Source organism: Pteronotus mesoamericanus, unplaced genomic scaffold (genome assembly GCF_021234165.1).
Source record: "Pteronotus mesoamericanus isolate MK-2021 breed Mesoamerican mustached bat unplaced genomic scaffold, CSHL_Meso_final contig_24, whole genome shotgun sequence".
NCBI lineage: Eukaryota > Metazoa > Chordata > Mammalia > Chiroptera > Mormoopidae > Pteronotus > Pteronotus mesoamericanus.
The window spans coordinates 5,178,872-5,200,426 of record NW_026555100.1 but is presented as its reverse complement, the minus strand read 5'-3'; the positions used below and the strand labels follow the sequence as shown (position 1 = coordinate 5,200,426).

Genomic DNA, 21,555 nt, shown 5'->3' with positions numbered 1-21,555 from the left:
CTTTATTTGTGTATTGCCTGTACTGTTTGGTCAATATTTATCTTCAAATGGACTCCTTTTTTTAAATGAGTAAATTTATTGAAAAAACTTTCTAATAATCCTGACATCATGAGTTTGATGAGCTACTTATATTTTCTCTAATATTCTTTAAAAGAAACACATAATTATTAAAATAAAAACATTTTTGCATATTGCACCTAAAATCATCTCAGGTATCACAGCCCGTACATGCCACCCACCGTGAGAAACTGGGGACGATTGTGACTTTTTTGACTAAATATAGAAAACTTGGATTGGACTGAGTGTGACAATTATAGACAAGAGCTTTTGATGACTTCTAAGAAGTCTATTCTCTAGGCCATGTTAAGAAATGGATACATGTATTTGTTATTAAGTTTTTCTAGAAACTCAGTTGAAAAAACATATAAAAAATTCCCAGGCTTGATTTCTTTCCTCTTAATGTAAGAAAATGCTTAGAAACTTGACACTGCCTCCACCAAAAATTCTTTATAGTCACTGTGATCATTTCCAGGCCCCTCCAGCCCTGGGAATGGCAAGGAACTCGGTCTCCCTCGGGGCCTTCTGAGGGCTCAGTCCCATGATTGTCAGTATCATTTCTTAGAGGCCGCCAAGAAAGGAAGTAAGATTTCTTGATTGGGTAGAGCAGTTGCTAGGGAAATGTGGATCATGTTTTACCTCTTCTACTAGATACTAATTGCTCAGAGGGCAGGATTCATATCTTACACCTGGTCCATGCTAGCTCAGTCCAGTTGATACTCGATGGATGTTTATTGAATAAAAGACTGACTGACTGAATGAATGAATGAATGTGTGACTGAAGCGAGGACTTTGGCAGATGTGTTTTTCAGATAACTTTGGAAATTTTCATTTGTAAATGATGTTTTTAAGGATCTGAAAGCCCAGATGCAGGAAGCCATGACTCAGGAGGTATCGGATGTTTTCAGCGACACCACAACTCCCATCAAGCTGTTGGCAGTGGCAGCCACTGCACCTCCTGATGCACCCAATAGGGAAGAGGTGGGTTCCTGAGTAGTCCATTTCTTCTGTTTGTCAGCTCCCTTACCTCCCCCCACCCACACTTATTTATTCATTATTTATTTGGTTGTAAAGGTAAAATGTGATTACAGTGTACATCAGGTTGGGATACTGTGGATGAAGGGTGAAGTGTAGAAGACGGAAGGCCCTGCCACCTCTTCTTTTAGTCAACAATTGTGTCAGTTAAGAATGTCTTGCCCTGACCCAGAGTGAGACCAGAGTCCTTAGAACAGTAAGATTAGTGATGTGCTAGTGGACTAGTTCTCCTGGAAAAAGCCCCTCAAAACAGAAAACCCTGATTTGTAATGTTTGTTGGTTTCCATGTTATAAATACTCCTATCATGGCTGTTGCAAAATGAAGTCACTGAAAGCAGAGTTGGGAAGAGAAGGGCACATTGGTTTTGGTGAGCTGGTGTGAGTCGGTACAGGCAGATTGAGCACTGCATCTGGTCCCCCATCTCCTCTGACCTCATGTGGTACCACTCTGCTCCCTCATGCTATTCTGTCTACATTGACCTCCTTGCCCTGTATTCCCAATATTTCTTGTTTATGTGCACATGTTCTAACCTTGGGGCCTTTGTGTTTGTTCTCTCTGGTCTTCCTACATGGATAACTATATGCATTACTTACTCACTTTTTTTCAGCTTTGTACTGAAATGTCAGTTTTGGGTGATCACCTACAGTAGTGGCCCCACATTTACTCCCAGAGATTTCCTAATCTTCATATCCTGCTTTTCTCCTTAGTGCTTATTAATATTTGACACATTTACCTCATTTTTTGTTTGTCTCTCTCACAGAAGCATGAAATTCCATGTGGGCAGGGACTTTGTTTTGTCATTAACCTTATTCCCAGTTCTCAGAACAATGGCTGGCACAAAGTTGGTAATGAATAAGTGGAAGGAAGGAAGGAAGGAGAGAAAGAAAGAAAGAGAGAGAGAGGAAAGAAGAAAGAAAAGACTTTCCCAGGAATCCTCCAGGAGACTTTCACTTATGTTTCATTGTCTAGAATTGTGTCACATGGCTACGCCAGATGCAAAGGAATCTAGGAAAGCAAGTATTTGGTTCCAGCCTCTCTGGTGTTGGCAACAAAGGAAAAGGGTTAGGTCAGGCACCCAGGACAATGTAGATCTGGTTTGTGTTATTGTTATTTGTTAATGACTGCCATTTTTTCCCCTCTAACCTAGGTTACTGGACAGTTCAGTTCATGATCCCCTTTAGGCTGGGATGATTTATAATTTATTTTTTTTTAATTTCAGACATCTCTGAGTTTCATGCTAGTAGATTGAACACTGCTGTTTCCTAGGTGTTTCCTAGGTTCCTCAGAACATGTTATCCTTCTGTTCTCTTCCTCTTGGAAATTTACCTCAAGTCACCATTGACTGTTTCCTTCCCTTCATCTTCTCACAACAATATATTAAGGCAAGCTACTTTGATTTCACAAATATTTCTTGACTCCTTTCTATTTCCATTCATGTTGCCACAGCTCTAGTTCTTAATCTTGTCCCCTGCAGCCTATATGACTGATTGCTCAGCTCTGGTTGGTCTTCATTGCATCTGTCCCTAGGCCACCAATAAAATAAAAATACAAATCTGACCCTGATAGTTTCCTGCTTAAACCTTTCAGTGGGGAGAAAGCGAGAGCTCTAATCTGGCTCCTAATACTCTCTCTATACCCATTTCCTACAAACCCCAGCCCCTCAGGTCTTGCACAGCAATGCCTTATTGCTTGTAGTTTCTTGCATACTCTGTCCTTTCTCCCTTTTCTGTCTTTGTTCTTTCTATCTCTCTGCCTAATTATCTTCTTTCTTCTTCTCCGGTTTATTCTTATTTATCTTTTATCCCATCATCCTTATCCTGGTGGTTAATTAAATGCCTTTCCTTTGGCTCCCATGATATCAGTGCTTAGCTTCATTTTGGCACATAGCAACTCTATTATGAATATCTGCTTGTGGGCCTTTTTTACCCCATTAGAATGTGAAGATGCAGAAATTTTGTCTTACTCATCTTTGTATCTTCAGTACCTACTCTAGTGTCCGACATATGGTAGGTGCTGGGTGAATTTTCATTGAGTGACAAGAACAGTAAGTTAAGCAGTCAATTTAATCAGAGGGAGAAGCAGACATGGGCTGGTGTTGAGGTGATCAACCAAATTTGGCCAAAGCCCTGTAGATCCAGAGTGTGGTAGAGGAGCCAAAGAAAGGAACAAGGACTGAGGCAAGATGGAGGAGACTAGGGGATCAGAGGTTTAGGCAGAGATTCTGAGCCTTAAATGGCAAGAAACCTAGGTAGCTGAGTCCAAACAAGAGGCCAGAGTGGGGAAGAGACTTGAGGGGGTAAGCACAGAACCCTGGCAATGAGATTGGAGCCTGCTCTTGAACCAAGAGGCCTTTGGAGATTGTCTGCCAGAACCAAAACCGCTCTCCAGGTATGGGCAGGTAGACCCTCAGGGGAAGGAAAGGAGAGGATGGATTGTACTAGGCAATTTCTGACATGCTCTGTGTATAGTGTTGCTCTGACCCAGTGCTGTTTGGAATACCTTGCCTTTTCAAGCATTAATTCCAATAATGTTATCTAAACCAGTGACAGAGGATCTTTTGTAATTTTATCTAAGTTAAATCATCCCCTTCATGGTATGCAACCTTGCATAATATCCACATCAAACGAAAAGTTAGCTTTTTAAAAATGTGAGAGCTGAATGAACAATTTGGTAGATGGTTTTGCATTTGGGATAATGAAAGTCAGCCTTCCTTACCCCTGTGTCAGGCTAGATTGTGGGCACCAGCTATGGTTTTCTTCTGTGGAGGTCAGGGGCAGAGTTGTTACAATAATGGTGTTGGACGTATGGGATGCTGTCCTGAGGAGGCTGGAGCTTTGTTTAGGACTCTGGATATTCTTGGCTTTTAATGTACCCAGCAACCTACTCTGAAGCCTGGAGTGGGTTTGTCTGTCTGCTTTAAACTTGGATGAGCCTTTTGGGAACAGGGATTAAGTCTTACCTTCTGTGAATTCCTTATTATAGACTGTACAGAGCCAAATGTCCTCTTTGCACTTGGTAAGCACTAGTTGAACAGAAATTCAAGGGTATGTGGGATAGCAAGGCCAAGGTTTGGTGTTTGACTATTGTCTTATTAACTAGGGTTTGATGTCATCTCTGAAGCCTCTGCTTGAATAGTTGCTGCCTCTACTTAAAAAGAGAGACTTTCTTATGCTGCCAGACCCATTTTATTTAAGTCAATTTTCTTACTGTCTTTGTTTTCCCTCAAGGTATTTGATGAGAGGGCAGCTAACTTTGAGAACCATTCAGGAAGGCTTGGTGCCACAGCTGAGAAGGCGGCTGCTGTTGGAACTGCTAATAAATCAACGGTGGAAGGAATTCAGGCATCTGTGAAGACAGCCCGAGAACTCACACCCCAGGTAGAGTTTTGCTCCTTTTTCACCATTTCAATAACTCACCATATAGTATTCATTAAAGGAGATTAGTTACAGAACAGTTTCTATACACTTTTGAACACTTACTGTAAGATGTTATGAATCAAACACACATACCCATATTGTCAAGATAGCTTTTGTATTGCTTGAATTTTTTAAATGACAATAGATTAGTTTTGAAATCAGAAAAAACTAATAAGCTTCCTCCCCCAATGTACATTCATACTCAGGGAAATATTTGGATAATCTTTAGAGCTTATTTTGTTTTGATTTTAGAGCTTATGCCTTTACCCACATCCCTTTGAGAGATTAAAAAAAAGTTATTTGTGCACATAACTTGTTTTCTTTTTTTCTACTTAATTAACTAAGATACCTAGTATGTTGTGAATAGTATGTTGGAAGAATATGAGCAAAAGAAAAATTGGACAGGGATTAAAGTTCTAACAGGTGTCAGATGTTCTTAAAAATATAGTGTTAGATCATTTAGTTTGATGTTTGTGTATTTTTTCTCCTAATCAAATTATAGAAAGTTCATTATTTTTTCATTCATTTACTCATCAGATATTTCTTGAGTGCCTCTGATACACTGGGAACTGTGCTGGGCTTTTACAAATCTGTGATATGGCTTTGGTGGGAACTTGCAGGGAGAAGCATGGAAATAAGCATGTGTTTTCATTGTTCAACTTTTGCCCAAATGAATTTCGAGTAGCTTTTAGTATCTTCAATGGTGATTTTTTAAGATGAAAGACTTGACACTAAGGACTTAATATATGGCATTTTTGTATATATTTTGAAGTATTATGTGAATACCCATTTACTTTGTTATTTTTTTACCTTCTTAAGATAAGGCCATGACTGTAAAACCTTTTGCCAGGACCCATTCTGGGGAGCTATGTATGAGACCAAAACTGTTTGGTTTGAAGAGACGTGTTGATTTTTGGCCTGATGGTGCCATCTGTAGGTAGAAAGGAGAAAGCCTCCCTGAAGATTTATATTTGAGTGGCAGGGTGCTCTGGTGTTTAAAGGTTGCTTTGTCATTGCCAGGTCGTCTCAGCTGCTCGCATCCTACTTAGGAATCCCGGAAACCAAGCTGCTTATGAACATTTTGAGACCATGAAGAACCAGTGGATCGATAATGTTGAAAAAATGACAGGTAGAGTTGTGCGCAAAGTTCTTGTCTCATCCATGGAGTTCTGAGAAACCCGAGCAGGACCGGTTATGTTACTCAGCTGTAATTGGATAAAGGGATGGTCATGTGCTCGACAGTGTACTTGGCGCTGATTAAGTCTGCTGAGCAGCGGCGGCTTCTCATTCAAGCCTTGCAACTTTGTCCGAAGAGAGACTCTTTGAGTCTCTTTTATTTTAATGCCGCCCTCCGGGTGTGATGTTCATTGTTACAGTTCCTATCTTCTCTTTGAATAGTGTCTTTACTCAGCCTGAGCCAGAGTTTGGTTTCAGAGGCTGGGAGGCGGTGTTTGTGGATACAGTAAGTGTCCCTGTCATTTTCAGTGGGTTCACATTTCAAGGAACCACAATAGCTACCATTTAATACAACTTGTCTCAGAGTTTCCTCCGACTTATCAACTACGTAGTTTTAAAAAAAGGAGAAACAAACCACCTACAAACCCGTGTCTGTGTGGTTGAAGTGGCACTTCTGAATCTTCTTCATTCTCTGTGAAGGGAGGGATAGGAAAGAAGGGAAGAAATGAGAATGTAGGCTCTTCGGCTTCCCTGCAGCACCTGCTGTGACAGGGGTCCGTAGCAGCCAGACATGAAAGTGGAGCTCCTGAGGTGCCTGAAGAGAGGTAACAGAAACAAGAAGCAGGCTGTGAGGGTTATTGGAGTCCTCCGCGTGGCTCATCTTGGTCACTACAAGCTGCCAACAAGCAACAGATGGCTGGGGAGTAAGATGGGAAGGGAGAAAATGTTGTTAACAGATAATGTGGTGAAGGTTTCAGACGCAAACCTTGTTTCCTCCTGAAGCCGATGCGTTTCTGGTTGTCTGTGGTAGAGAGAAGAAGGCCAGTGACCACTGCTGGTATAAATGCTGTGAGTCTGTGTGGCCCCCTGGCCACAGCTTCCTCTTCTTGTTCTTTTGTTTTTCTTTTACTATGGTATTCACCTGGAAGATTTTGACTGTGTAGGAAGGACTTTGAGCTGAAGGAGAGAATTCTAGGTATTGTACTTTCACATAAGAAACTTGGACAACAGGGTTTTGGAGTCTCTGTTCTTCAAAATAGAAACTAAACTCCATTTCTGTTCTCCTGACAGGGCTGGTGGACGAAGCCATTGATACCAAATCTCTGTTGGATGCTTCCGAAGAAGCAATTAAAAAAGACCTGGACAAGTGCAAAGTAGCCATGGCCAACATTCAGCCTCAGATGCTGGTCGCTGGGGCAACCAGCATTGCCCGCCGGGCCAACCGGATCCTGCTGGTGGCTAAGCGGGAGGTGGAGAACTCTGAGGATCCCAAGTTCCGTGAGGCTGTGAAAGCCGCCTCTGATGAACTGAGCAAAACCATCTCCCCAATGGTGATGGATGCAAAGGCTGTGGCTGGAAACATTTCCGACCCTGGTAAGCAATGAATGGTGTGGCTCACCTCAGCCGAGAGGTTAGCTCAGGAAGCCGACAGGGTGGTGAGAGAATACGCAGCCCCCAACCACCATATACAAAGTCTGGGAGCAGGAACTCCAGCTATTTAGTTTGAGAATGCTAGATTAATTTTTTTCTGTCCAAAATAATATTGGACAGAATGCTTTCTGCAGTATTGGTAGGTTTTTTGTACGTCAGTTTCTCTGGACCAACTTCTCTGCACTTGCTAACGTTGCCTGACTAACATAGCTCCTGGCTGTGTTTAGTCATTATTTTGGAAATTTCTCAAAAGATGCATGATTACCAATCTGCCACCTGTTTAGTTTATGTAACTGGCGTAACTTCTCTTCTGCTTTTGTTAAAATGCCTTTTCTCTGTAAAATGTTCTCTATTTCTGTCAGATCTGGAGGGTTTAAGTGGACCTTTGGGTCTCCTGGTTGTACACCAAAAAATCTGAGTTTTCTGTAGTCAAATTTTATCATATTTTCAGTACTACTAAAGATGTTACCACTCCTTTGGTTGGAAACATCTGAATTCCCTTTTGTTCTGAGCATCCGCTGTTTCTAGCCTTGTCTGAGCACAGTCTAGTCAATGTGAGAGAGTGGGGAGGAGGGGCTACCTGATTCGTCCCCAGCCCAGGCAGAATCTGCTAGTATCCTCAACCCATCACCACTAAGGACATGCTGTTTCATAACTGGAGTTTCTAATAGTTTGAGCAGATTCCTGAATTCCAGGTAACCAGACACAATTAACAGTAGTAACTCAGCATAGGGGTTAATAGGCTGAATGCCAAGTGCAGCAAAGGAGTAGGAAGAAAGGTGAGAAGTACTCCAGGGATTGTATGCTCAATCTGACACTGACATCTTCCCTGTGCTGAGTTGGGCAGACTTATCTCGTAAGAGAACTGATGAACACCAGCTGAGCCCAAAGGGTTCGCGCCCAGGACCGTCCTGAGTACTTGTTAGTTGTACAGGCAAGAAGGCATCCTGAACACTGCGGGGAAGAGCTGTTTGTGACACTTCTGACTCGTCAGAGGCCCCAGGGCGTCTGCCCTGCCTTACCTCCCTTCCCCTTTAGTTGCTGCCTGTGTTGCTTACTGGCAGCTTCACATCCACCTTTTGTTAATGGAAACCAGTTCTTCTGCTGGACAGACAGTGCTCTAGGGCCCTGACCCACCCAGCTGAAAGTGAGGGCGTCTTGTGTTTAGGCCTGCAAAAGAGCTTCCTGGACTCAGGATATCGGATCCTGGGAGCTGTGGCCAAGGTCAGAGAAGCCTTCCAACCTCAGGAGCCTGACTTCCCACCTCCTCCTCCAGACCTTGAACAGCTCCGGGTAAGTAAACTCAGAGAGATGAGGGGAATTGAGCAGCAGGGTGTGGGACTGCAGCAAGAGAAAGGTAGATTGTGTTTTGGAGCCTCAATCACCGGGTGCCTTTGTTTAGTCAGAGGCACAACCTGATTTTCATTCCTAAATCTAGTGGAGTCCTAACCCAGGGCTTCAGCAGGTGCGTGCTGGGTGGGTGGGGCTCCGGGTGTTGGCCGGCTGTTATGGGGAGTGACCAGAGCAAAGGAGCTGGCTTTGGTAAGTGTGGATGCCGAGACTGAAGAGTTAGTGGGGCAAGTTAGTGAGGAGTGCGGAGATAATCTGCACAGCCTGTGGTGAAATTTTATGTTCCCAGTTGATAATGGCAAAACTGAGGTGGTTAGAATCTTATGTAGGTTCTTTGTACCTTTACTTTTTTTAGTAACAAAAGCAATATAATCTTTTTATTTTTAAGGTTCCCTCCCCCCCGCCCCGACTGTAATTGAAAATCTTTTGATCCCCTACCTCCCAAAGTACCATGAATTTATCCTTCTATGGTAAATGGTTTCGGAGGAGGCCAGCTGGGCAATATCTTGCAGATACAAATCCTAAAATCAGATATAGTGATGATTTTTAGACATTTACTCTAATAGTATTGAAAATAGCTTGATTTTGGGAAGTAGCTTAATCGAGGAAATAATTTGATTTACTCTCCTTGATTTACTTTCCCATATTTAATGTCAGTAAAAAATGTAAGTTTCTAAGTTGGTTTAGGATAAAATTGGGTCATTGTACCCATAACTAAGGAACAGTGCGTCTCTAGCCTCCAACGCTGCATTCGATTCCTTCCAGCTGGGCTGTCAGTGGGTGGTTAGGGCCGTGGAGACAGCTATTCTGGGATGGCTCCTTATGTGATCAATAGAGTCATGACAGTTAGAATTAAGTCATTTGGTCTCACTACCCCTCATTGTCAAAGGAGAAGTTACTTGCCTACGCAGCTGCCCCTTAGCAGAATCAGGACCAGTACCTAGATTTTCCTTGAGAATCCTTGGTCTGGTAGCGCCGTGTACACCTTCCTGGGATATGTCCAAAAACAGTAGCTGCTAGCTTTTTGTGGAGAAAAAAAGAAAATATGCTTCTGTTGAGATTGAAGCAGGTGGTTGCTGTGCTCAGTGTGGGTGGTTTTATGTGGAGTGAATGTGGGTGGCTTTTTCCTGGGGATGCTTTTTGGAGGAAAGGAAAGAATTCATGGGGGGAATAGTTCCTAGGGCTTTCCTTGCAACCTGGTAATTCTTTCTTAGCTGACAGATGAGCTTGCTCCTCCCAAACCACCCCTTCCTGAGGGCGAGGTTCCTCCGCCCAGACCCCCACCACCAGAAGAGAAGGATGAAGAGTTCCCTGAGCAGAAAGCTGGGGAGGCGATTAACCAGCCAATGATGATGGCTGCCAGGCAGCTCCACGATGAAGCTCGCAAGTGGTCCAGCAAGGTACGTAATGAAGCTTTTCTTGTTGGGAAAGAATGAAGAGCCACGCGAAACACCCAGGAAGAACAGTGTATTTGGACAGTCACTCCTTTCTCTGTTTTGGTTCCTGTGCTAATGGTATGATCTTCTTCTTAGCTGCTGTTTAGTGAGATGCGCCTTGTACTTAATGATTCCTTCTAGCAGCAAAAGTGTGAGCTGGGATGCCTGTGGTTTGAGAGGAGGCTTCTGTCCATTAGAGTGTCAGTTGCCTCACCTTGGACATTCAGAAATTGCTTTTCTTTCTTAGGTGCTCACTTGCTAATTACCAACTCTCTGAACATGAAACTGTTTTCTGTGCGCTCTGCTACAGCTAGATGAAATGTTTACATTTCCTCTCTGTTTTTTTTCATAGAAGCAAGTAGATTGTGTCTTAGAAGCCAGGTTCTTTTCTCAAAATTATCTTACCCCTCAACTCAAGACAGTTCCAGGCTAACTCCAGCTCAGCAAACCTGAAAATATAAATATTAATGTGGTTGGTGAAGATTTGGATGTTACAGCAGTCGTCCTGTGACTAACTTTTGTCTCTTTCCCCTTAAATGCTGAAAAGTGAGTGGTAGCTTTTCTAGATAAGAGCTAGATTTTATTACTGACCTTGAAGTGAACTGCAGTTTTAACTCAATTTTAAACTCTTTCTAATATGACCCTGGATCTTTATTCCCACCATCTCTTTGCCCTCACTCTTTTCACACGCTCAGCCAGCTCAAGTTCTTGTATTGAATATAGTTCCCCAGGGTCCTTCTGCACATGCAGCTGATCTTGTTTTTTTCCAGGCTGGTTTTTTAACTCTGTATTTTTCTGAACTGGTAGCTCTGAGCCCGGGTTCTACAAAGGAATGGTGACCTTGCTGGTGTTGGACCTGACCTATAGAATTATTTATAATTGCATCTCTGCAGCTGGGGCATGCACATGCCTGGGACCAAGTGCAGAGTCCCAGTGCACACGGGGTGTGGTGGGGGTGGCCATGAAGGTTGGTTTTACTCAAAGATTTTCAAGGGGATTTAAATTACATTACATTAAACCCAGATACATTGTGCAACAGAACACAATACACATGAATTATAAAGATAAAACTTGGGGGTGGACAGCACTGGCCCTCGTATGTACTGCACTTCACCATTTGTGGCCGCAGTCCTCAGGTTTGACTGTCCAGGAGGTTTGGAGCATCAGGAGATTGCTGACTTTGAGCTATGTGAAGTCAGGAGCTTCTTGAACCGTGTGTGTTTGGGGGTGGTGGCGGTTTGTGTGTGTGTGTCTGTTTATCTGTCTTTATACACTTCAGGACTCTTAAGTCCCAGCGCAGTGAGCTGGCCTGTCCTCTAAGGCCTGGGGATGATGAATCCGGGCTGAGACAGAGCTTAGGTGAAAGGATTTAGATGGTACCTGAAACCCACGTTTGCCTTCAATCCTCCAACTTTGTCATCACCTTTTAGGAACAGTCTTTCCTGTGCAGGATAAGACTTTTTGGAGTGATAGCAACCTCAAATAAAGTTCCTCCCTCCTCTTGTTAGAAATGTTTGATATGATGAATCCGTGCTCACTATTTTTCATATGAGTGGTTCTGCTTCCTTGAGGCAGTTCCTTTTCTTTCCCCACAGCCTTTTGTCAGCACCTGATCGCCCTGCCCCTCCCCTGGCCTTTCAGAATCCCGGTCCCTGGTAGTAAATTCATCCTTTCCCTCCTCATGGGTCCTGTTCTCTCATGGGCACCCGTTTTAGGCTCCTCTGAGCTCAGCCCGGTCAGTTGCCAAGTCCTTCTGTTGTCTTATCTGTGAAATATTTAAATTGAATGTGTGTTGGGGGGCGAGAAGCCTATTTTTGCAGCAGGAGAGATTTAGGCTATACCCAAAGAACAGCTTTCTGAGTCAGTACCAGCAATGGATGCAATATGAGATTGTGGAAGCATTGTCTCTGAAGACCTAGGGAGGTATAGAGAGAGCTGGTCTGAAGTGTGGGTTTTCCCTAAGGTGGACGGCTGGATGAGGTGTCTTCTGGAGGCTGTTTTCAGCTGGGTGGTGGTGGGGTACTTGATAAGTCCTCTTTGACTCACCGTTGTGTTTGTTTTCTTGCCTCTTTCCTCATTTGATACCCATGGCCTCTGATGTATCATTTTTTTAAAAAAAGATTTTATTTATGTATTTATTTATTTTTAGAGAGCGAGAAGTGGGGGAGAAAGAGAGGGAGAGAAACATCCATGTGGGGTTGCCTCTCACACACCCCCTACTGGGGACCTGGCCCACAACCCAGGCATGTGCCCTGACTGGGAATCGAACCAGCGACCCTTTGGTTCGCAGACCTGCACTCAGTCCACTGAGCCACACCAGCCAGGGCTGATGTATCATTTTTAATTCCTGGACTTTTAACTCCTGAAGGAAATAATGACCTGTGTCTGGGAGTGGCAGAGCTGACCAAAGTCACTTCCTCTGTCCAGGAAGATGTAGAACAATACCTGTATGGGCCAGTAGGGTGTTCACTTAATTCTGTTCCAAGCCACTTGTGTGACTGCATTTACTTTTTCTCCGTGGATTTCTTTGAAAAGTAATGAGCTGCTATTGTTTGGTTGTTTGGCTCCTCAAAAATATTCTGACTTAAGAATCACTCTTGACAAGGTAAATTTTGGTAGTAAAGTGTATAAGAAAGGAGTGCCACTTGCTTTCTTAGTATGAGTATTTCTCTGGAAACCCTTTCCCGGTGGAGTGGGTCTCTTTCCTATGTGCAACGTTGAACAGGGTGGCCTGGGCTGGTGCTGAAGGCTGAGAGTTCCCCTTTCCCATGGAGCTTGGTTCGTCAGGCTCCTGAAGGGTATGCCGTTTTCATTCCTGTACTGGGCAAGCTTTGGTTACTAAACCAGCTGCAGCTCAGCACCCAAAGTCCGACTGCTCTTACTAACACTTTCCCTGTTTCTCACCCTTTCTGCCATCGACAAAGCCGGGTACCCCAGCCGCTGAGGTAGGTATGGGTGTTGTAGGTGAGGCAGATGCGGCTGATGCTGTTGGGTTCCCTGTCCCCCCTGACATGGAAGACGATTACGAACCTGAGCTGCTGTTAATGCCATCCAATCAGCCGGTCAACCAACCCATTCTGGCCGCGGCTCAGTCATTGCATCGGGAAGCTACCAAGTGGTCTAGTAAGGTACTGACTAGCACCCCGAGATGGGGCTGCTCCATATGCATCCGGCCATGTGCAGCCTTGACACATTGCATCACTCATGATCTGTGCGGGTCCTGTGAGTCCGGGCAGGGCGGGCATCTGTCTGTCTGCACCTTGTTGTTAGGACTGGCTTCACAAGTTTGATAGGTCTGCTAATGCCAGATTAATGGGACTGCATTTATGTTTGGGGGCTAGAGAGAGATGGGGTCACTTTTGAAAGAATTCCTTTTCTTACCAACCTGTGGCCACTATTGGAGTCTTATATCCCTTGGGAAGCCGTGGATACGTCTCTCAATGATTTGCAGGCCAGGAACCGTTGTAGGCCATGAAGAGGTCACCTGCCTGACTATTGAGCTTTGCATATCTCTCTCCTCCCACTGACCTCTCACCAATGCATTGAGGCCTCAGCAGAGTCGATCAGGGTGAGAAGCAGCTTTGTGCAGCAGGCTCTCTAGGGAGGGCTGCCTGCTGAGTGGCAGATGCCAGCCTTAATGGGAACCCACAGGGAAAGGGGCACCATTGACTGCTTGTCCAGATTTCAGTGGGAGGGGTGGGAATAGGGAATAGAGAGCTCAGGCTGCAGGGCAGGCAGCCGCACAGCTTTGGCCTTGGAGACTGATCCGAAGCTAGTTTGGGGTGTGGGGGAAGGAGGTGATCACTTTTTTCCCTGTGAAAGTGGCATGTTGCAAGAAGAAGGGGCTTGAAGAGTAATGGGTAACTAATCCTGGCACTACACGGTCTTCTAACCAAGGTCATGACGACTTAGAATGATCCCAGGTCTGCACTGGAAGAGGTGGGCCCAGATGGATTTGTCTAACATACCCCTGTTCTCATGACTTCTTCACATACCTGTGTTCTCTCCGGCCTCAAATACTGCCTGGGATGTTACACGCCTTCTAGCATAAATGATAAGCCACCTCATGGTGCCTGTGGAGGTCTCGCACAGAGCGCCCGCAGCGGCATGGTTTGTGTGTGAGTCACTGCATCATAGGGAAATTGAGAAGCGTGAGGGGAAAAATGGGCACAGCCTGGCCTTTTGGGTATTTTGAACAATGCTTAATATATTTTGGCTGTTACTTGCCAAAAGAGAGCCTTTTGGGGGCATTAGGTAAATTACTTGTGCACTTCTTTATTGACCATGAAGGTTTTAATGAGCCAAAATGCCAAATCTAAGATAAATGCCGCTAGTTGGAGTGGGGGTTCCATTTACAGCTCGACTCATAATTTTTATTTTTTGATGCCTCCCTCGGCAACCTCGTAGCTGAAGATTTCTTTAATTGAAGCCACTCATCGGAGGGGATGGAAGAATTGATTCTTTGCCTTTTTAAATGTGAAAAATTAATGTTTCCTTTAGGCTGATAGGACGAACAAGAGGCTGTTGAGGGAGGGTAGAAGCAGTCTAGGTCACAATATATAAAAATATATATATTTTTTATAAAGGCCAGTAATGGTTACCTGGGTTTTAAATTCTAGTTTAACAGAAACAGTCGTTGGCTGCTATTTATAACAAGGATAAGAATGAAGGGTCTGATTTCAGCATCTGGAATGGCTCCTCTGTATTTTTCCCCTCAGGCCAGCTCTACTGCTTTCCCCCTACAGAAAGGAAACTGCCTGTTTAACCAACCTCTTGGCCCATCCCCATTTTATTGACATGATTAACCTGGAGATGCTGAAGTGCTTGTTTAGTGCTCTGCCTGGGGCGCACACGCTGCCCTTTCAGACTAATATCCAGCTCTTCCTTTTTCAGTCCAGTGATCTCTTTCTCCCTCTGTTCTACTTTCTCTCAGGAGTGCCAGGGTGAGTGCCCTGTCTCCCTCTCCTGTCTGTCTGTTTCTCCTGTGTTGTCCATGTCACTCAGAAACAGTCTCTTTATCCTCTTTTCATCCTTCCAGAGGCTGCTGGAGCAGCAGGCTCCTTCTCTCTTCTCTGTGCTTCTACATCCTTCCCTCACTTGGTCAGAGTGTGGGCTGAGCTCACACTGTATATTTGCCTCTCTCTAGGGCAATGACATCATCGCAGCAGCCAAGCGCATGGCTCTGCTGATGGCTGAGATGTCTCGGCTGGTAAGAGGGGGCAGTGGTACCAAGCGGGCATTGATTCAGTGTGCCAAGGACATCGCCAAGGCCTCAGATGAGGTGACTCGGTTGGCCAAGGAGGTTGCCAAGCAGTGCACAGACAAGCGGATTAGAACGAACCTCTTACAGGTACTGGGGGGGGGGGGGCGGAGAAAGAGAGAGAGTATGTGTGTGTGTTGGAGTCGGGGTGGGGGATGTGGTTGGAAAGAAGAGCAGGACAGGGGAAAGTGGAGAGCAAGGAGGAGGCACTTCAGTGTGGAAAGAAATAGCAGAAAGGGAAATATACATGTGTATTTGGGAAAGGCAGATAGAGGAAAGTTTATTTCCTAATCAAATGAAAGAATTTTAATGCTTCTATTTCTGGACAAAGGGACTCTACTGATCCTTAAAAGAAAACAAATGGAATCCTACTGCTAATTTATTGAGTGCCTTCTGCATGCCGACCACTGGGAATAGAGGTGGATAAGTTTTGCCTTTAAGGAATTTGCAAGAAAAAACCCCCCACTACATTAAAATTTCTTTTTAGGTTTGTGAGCGAATCCCAACCATAAGCACCCAGCTCAAAATCCTGTCCACAGTGAAGGCCACCATGCTGGGCCGGACCAACATCAGTGATGAGGAATCTGAGCAGGTACGTGTCTGCTGCTTCTGGTTTCTTTCCAGCAGCTTCTGTGCTACTGTATAGCACTTCAGCTTTGGGGAAGCTGTACTGTGAATTGAGTATTCAGACTGTGGGATGAATCTTCAGTCTCTCAGGAGAGCATCTGTGCTGGAGAAATGCATCAGACATTTGGAAGGGAAAATAAAGCTCTTGTGCAACTTTTGTCATTTTATAGAAGGGAGACTGAGGCCTAGGGAGGTTAAGTGTCTGATTCAGTAACAGTGAAGACTTTGCTCAGTTCTTTTGCACCCTGGAATAGGTTTGGCTTTCTTGAGGCCTCCAGTGCCTGTTCATTCCTGCCCCACTGTAATTTTTTGGCTGGAGAGAATTTCTGCTTCCCAGCTCTCTGGATGAGAACTACCTCAGGGAGGATGACTAGTGTAGGCTTTTCAGGAGCTTGTGCTGAGGCTGAAATGACAACTCAACGAATGTGCTTTTCTTTGAGAGAGTTTAAAATAAGGATGGTGGGAGGTTCCCTTAAACGATGCTTCTTGATTGTACCTTGGCAACCACTTCTTGGAGTTTGTCCTCTTTCCCTGCCTTCTGGAAATGTGGCCCAGGTCTTTCAGAAAGCCTTCATTTGAGCACCTTTTCCTTTCCTTATCTCCTCTCTGCTGTGAGCCAGATTCCCAATTTCTTCTTGTGGCAGGTAGCTCATATTTTTTGAACTGTCCAGACAAGGTCATCATCATGCAGCGTAATTATGTGTGTGACACTGAATTAGGCACTGTATAGGGTAGTTAAACAAAATAGACACAATCCCTCCTTTAGGGGAACTCACAAAGAATGTGGGAGACCATCTTGATCTCTGGGCCAGGAGACAGAAGCTAGGAGCACGTTAGAGGAGACAGGTACCAGGAGTGCGGCTTTTGTACCATGTTTTCATCCAACAGCTCTCATCCCAATTCTCTCTTTCCCTAAACCATGGGAACTGGATCTGCATCCCTAACTTCCACGTATTCTATCTAAGCAGGCCTTGGGCACTGGGCTGTTTGCTGACTTGTGATTTCTGCTCCAAGAAAAGGAAGTGGGAAAAACAGGGAAGGAATGATAAGGCTTAGAGTTTCAGACCTTATCATTTAATTAATTAACCGACAAAAATGTATCTTGGGAATATCTACTGTGTTCTATTAAGCATTCCAATACAAAAAGGTAGAAATGGACAGTGTAAGTAGAAGGCAGAAAACACAGGACTGCAAGTTAGAGGTTTTGAACCCTCATTCTGATTATTGTGTGAGTTTGGTTGCAAGTCTCTGAACTTTTCCAGGCTTTAGCCTGTTCGTTAAAGTGAAAAGATCAACTTTCAGGAATTCTAGCCCATAATTGTGCCTCTCTGAGCCCATGAACCCTCTAAAATTGCATGCACAAATTTTGCACAGGTGAATATTTTTCTTTATATTGCAGGTTCTGTGGCTCAAAAGTAGTTAAGTATTAAAAAAAGAAAAAAGAATTACTGGGCTAATGGAGTGATAAGTTCCCTGATTTGCTATGGTAGAGTACCCAGTGTGATCCCAGTCCTGTGAGTTTGTGTGTTTACAAGATTTACTTAACTACATTTTCATGGATTGGTTGGTTTGTTCATTTAATTGTTTTTAATTAATTAATTAATTATGAAATACCTCATATGTGCTAGGCACTGTCATAACACACAGATACAACTGTGAAGGAAACTGTGACACAGATCTCTGCCCTCATGGGACCTAAGTTTTAGATAAAACCACCTTGGTAAAACATATAGTACATCAGTTAGTGATAATGGGTTCTGTGGAGAAAAATGAGGAAAGAATTGGAGGATGAGGAGTGTTGGGAGTTGGGAAGGTGGTTTGAAATAAAGTGAGCAGGGGGAAAAATAAAATGAAGTGAGCGGGAAAGCCTCACCGGGGTGACAAATGAGGGGAGACCTGCAGGAGCTGAGGGGCGAGTCAGGGGAGACCTGGGAGAAGAGCATTTCAGGCAGAGGGAACAGCCAGAGCCAGAGGCGGGAGCTTTTTGAAGATCAGGAAAGAGTATACACTAGAGGCCTTTTGAAGGTATAGTATACAATCAGTGATGGGCCAGTTTTGCGTTCTTTGATGATTCAGCTCAGCCACCAGTTAGGTGACAAGGACAGGGGTACCAGGTGCAGGTAAGGGAAACTGCCAGTTTCGGAGGCAGGGCTGCTGCATCAGGAACCAGGTAATGGAGAGCTCCTCTTTCCTTGCAGGCTACAGAGATGCTCGTTCACAATGCCCAGAACCTCATGCAGTCTGTGAAGGAGACTGTCCGAGAAGCAGAAGCAGCTTCAATCAAAATTCGAACAGATGCTGGATTTACACTGCGCTGGGTTAGAAAGACTCCCTGGTACCAGTAGGCACCTGACTGAACCTGGCTGGCACAGAAACCCCTGCTAAACAGAATGGAAATTATTGAGTTCCAGGGGCCACCCAGAATTGCCAGGAGGTTGAAAGCCACATCCTGGCCTGATATAACAGGAAGGAATGGGGCCTCTTCACGTTAGGAAACATTTATACTTTTGTCATGGACACTTTGAAATGTGTCTGTATTCTCAAACACAGCTATACTCCTGCACACTCTCCAAATAGGCAGACTGGGTTTCTAGCCCACGGACTTCACATAAACTCAGAATCCAAGAGTGAACACTAGCCAGACACCCTGCTCTGCCCTTGTTCCCTAGTGGATACTTCCCTCTCTGCTTCCTTCTCCCCTCCCAGCTCCCCCCTCCATAGCCACCCCCTTACATTCTCCCCACCAGGCTCCTAAGACCCGAGGCCCAGGCAAGTCAGTTAAGAAGGAATCACTGTGCCTCCAACATTTGTTTTGGGCTTTCCATGTTGCTGCTGACCATGCCTGTCTTCCCTGGCTCTGCTACCTGGGACGCTTTCAGAAGTGAGCTTTGCTGCCGTAGGGGAAGTTGGCCCTAGTATATGGGTCCTGGATTCACATCCTACCCATCCCCAGTTTAATCCTAGTTTCTCACAGTATAAAATCAAATGACAGAATCACATGATTCTGCCTTTACCGCGTCCCTGAGCAATGTCTGTGCTAGGGAAACTTCTTGTCCCATGTCCCGCCTTGGCCTGCTGAGGTAGCCATCCCATGAACACACTGTGTGTCCTGGTGCTCTCTGTCACTGGAGGGGCAGAGTTGCCTGGGCGTGGCCCTGCCCATCGTCCCAGCAGGGCCACTCTCAGGAGCTTCATGCTTTGTCACTGCCTGCAGAGGTTTGTGCTGAGGCCTTATCATTCATTCTTAACTCTTTCTTATCTTTCTGAGCTGAAATGCTGCATTTACTTTTTAACCAAATCATGTCTCCTATCCTGATTTTTATATTCTTGCCCCACACCCTTCCTAAACAAGATTTTAAAAGATATATATGTTTGTTCATTTGTAATTTTGAAAGATCCTGTTTATCCTTTTGAAATTCAGCCCTAAGAATTGGTGCTTGCCCCCCAAGAGTGTTTAATGGAAAGAGTCCTCTCTGAAGGACACTTTCTACCCAAGGGAGAGTGGTCCTTGCAGACTGGAATTCTGGCACTGTTGGGGATGAATCAATGGGAAATAGGCCTCAGTAATTCCTACCTCCCTCAACAAACTACAACCAACCCCCCCGCATCCTCTTCCCCTCCCTAGTACTACTGTTAATCATCACAAGTTCCCTGTTAGCAAAATGAGAGAGGAGTTTTTCCTTTTTTGCACTTACCACTGCTCTTTAAGCATTCCCCAGCACATGAAACCACATTTTTTCCCAAAGCCAGAACAGGATGAGTAAGAACCCTTGCTCGAATGTCCTTCCTTCCCACCTCTAACATGTTAGATCCCAACATGAAATGTGTAAACTTGTCTTAAGTTGGTACTGTACACTCAGGCTTCCTTTATTTTCTTTTAACTGATGATTTTCAAGGCCCTCAGCATATTTGTATAGTTGCTTACCTAATATAAATGCAATATTAATGCCTTTAAAGTATGAGTCTATGCCAAAGATCACCTTTTGTTTTACTAAAGATTGAGGAAATAAGAAAAATCATGTTTGTTCTTCAAGTTCTTCCAGTGTTTTAAGACACTGGTTTTACACTTTATGCCGATGTGCTTTTCTCTAATATCAGTGCTTAAGATCCAGTGAAGCAAATTAAAAAAAAAAAAAAAAATCCCTGAATGATGATTAGACACACCACCACTAAAAAAAACTACATTTATAAGCTAGGATTTGTTATATGCAAATATTTTCTGCCTCTTCTTTTGTTCTGTTTAAAACAATAAAGTGCATTTGTATAAATAATGCTTTAAATGATGGGCATCTTATTTTAGCAGAAACTTTTAGATCAGGTTTCTCCCTTGTTTTGAAAAATAGCCAATGAAACTCATCCTCAAGATCTGGAAACTAGCTCTTATATTTAATACAAAGTTGTACTGGAAGTAGAAGAAACCAGCACTATGTTTACATAACAAAGACCTGTGTAATAAATGACAACTTTGGGGGTTATATACTAGGAACAAAAAAGGAGGGAAGCAGCCAGGTGATGTGTATGATCCTCTGGTTGAAGTAGTTTGTCATCATTGTAGATGGTTCTAGCTATTCACAGAGACTATCACCATCCCTGAAGAGGCTGACGCTGTTACATGTGCAGCTATGTTTGTCATATTCCAAAGCCCAGAATAGCACAAGAGGGTTTTCAGGGCTCTACCAGGGCTGTGAGGCATATTCTCTTGTTGGAGGAAGCACTGACTAAAAGAGCATGAGCAGGTTCTTGGAGTACAGCTGGGCAATCACTGTTTTTGCCTGATTTTTCTAGGTGTGAAAGGGGTAAATATCACTAAAAGGCTACAGTTAGTGTTCCTTTAACTTAGAAAAGTTATTGAGTAGGGAGCAAGATTCCAGCCTGCTTGAGTTAAGGGAAATGTCCAAAGCAACTGAATTTGCTCAGCAGTATGTGAAAATAGTGTTCATGGTCTCATTTTTACAGTTCACCCTATGTTGACTGGTGCTGCCTTCCTGCTGTATTATAGGTTAGTCATTGTCTCAAATCAGGTGACTCTGAGGACAATATGACAAGCATCTTCCAAAAGCTCTTCTCTAGCACCACTTAAGGAATAAACCATCACATGAAGTCCCTTTAAATAAAATGATGGTGACTGCCTTACACAGAAAATGAGCATATACTTCATTTGCTCTTGAGATACACCCCTTTAAGAATTCAGAAAACAGGGCCATCCTGGGATTAGCTAGAATTCGGTGCTTGAAAAATATCCCAATACTCCAGAATATGAATGAATCTTTGTTATTAAGGGAGAGGAAACTTTGATCGGTCTGTGGCCAAAGAGTGATGGTTAGAGAATGTATACATGACTGTTAACATACTGAGGTGAAGAGAGAAGCACTTGGAAGTGTGTGGTAGCAACCTTCAAACCTTGTATAATACAGAACAAAATCTGATCATGTTGCGCTTGCTCTGACACAAGGCATACCTATTTGAGGACACTCAATTAACAGTCGAGCTAAAAAATCAACTTGTTGCTTTCATCTTTTTATTGACAGTATAGCCAGAGCTAGAGAAAGGGTTTACTGGGTTCAATCAAATCAATAAATACAATAATTTAATTGTAAAAGGAAATAGTCTACTTGAAAGTTTTTGCAGGAATTGCTTAGGGGCAAGGGACTCTTGGCATACAATCTGCTTGTATATAAGAGAGAAGACAACACACAAAGAAAAGTGGACAGTGTGAGTACAGATGGCTGATTAGGAATTAGGCAAAAAGAAAAGCAAATGTACTGA

The 21,555-nt window shown here is 43.9% G+C and overlaps 1 protein-coding gene across 4 annotated transcripts in view; it reads left to right on the top strand.

Annotated features, from left to right (window-relative positions):
* The window catches only part of VCL (vinculin), a 95,796-nt gene extending 75,763 nt beyond the window's left edge, over positions 1-20,033 (top strand). For 2 of the 4 annotated variants that reach the window (XM_054572538.1, XM_054572537.1), the window contains exons 13-21: positions 910-1,038; positions 4,321-4,470; positions 5,530-5,638; positions 6,757-7,059; positions 8,285-8,409; positions 9,681-9,866; positions 15,049-15,252; positions 15,650-15,754; positions 17,988-20,033. In XM_054572538.1, the coding sequence (XP_054428513.1) occupies positions 910-1,038; positions 4,321-4,470; positions 5,530-5,638; positions 6,757-7,059; positions 8,285-8,409; positions 9,681-9,866; positions 15,049-15,252; positions 15,650-15,754; positions 17,988-18,134 (1,458 nt within the window). In that variant the 3' untranslated portion in view covers positions 18,135-20,033. Of the gene's footprint in view, positions 1-909; positions 1,039-4,320; positions 4,471-5,529; positions 5,639-6,756; positions 7,060-8,284; positions 8,410-9,680; positions 9,867-12,826; positions 13,607-15,048; positions 15,253-15,649; positions 15,755-17,987 lie in introns of those variants that run through there. The other 2 variants (XM_054572540.1, XM_054572539.1) reach the window with 2 other exon arrangements.
* Positions 20,034-21,555: the final 1,522 nt, after the last annotated feature.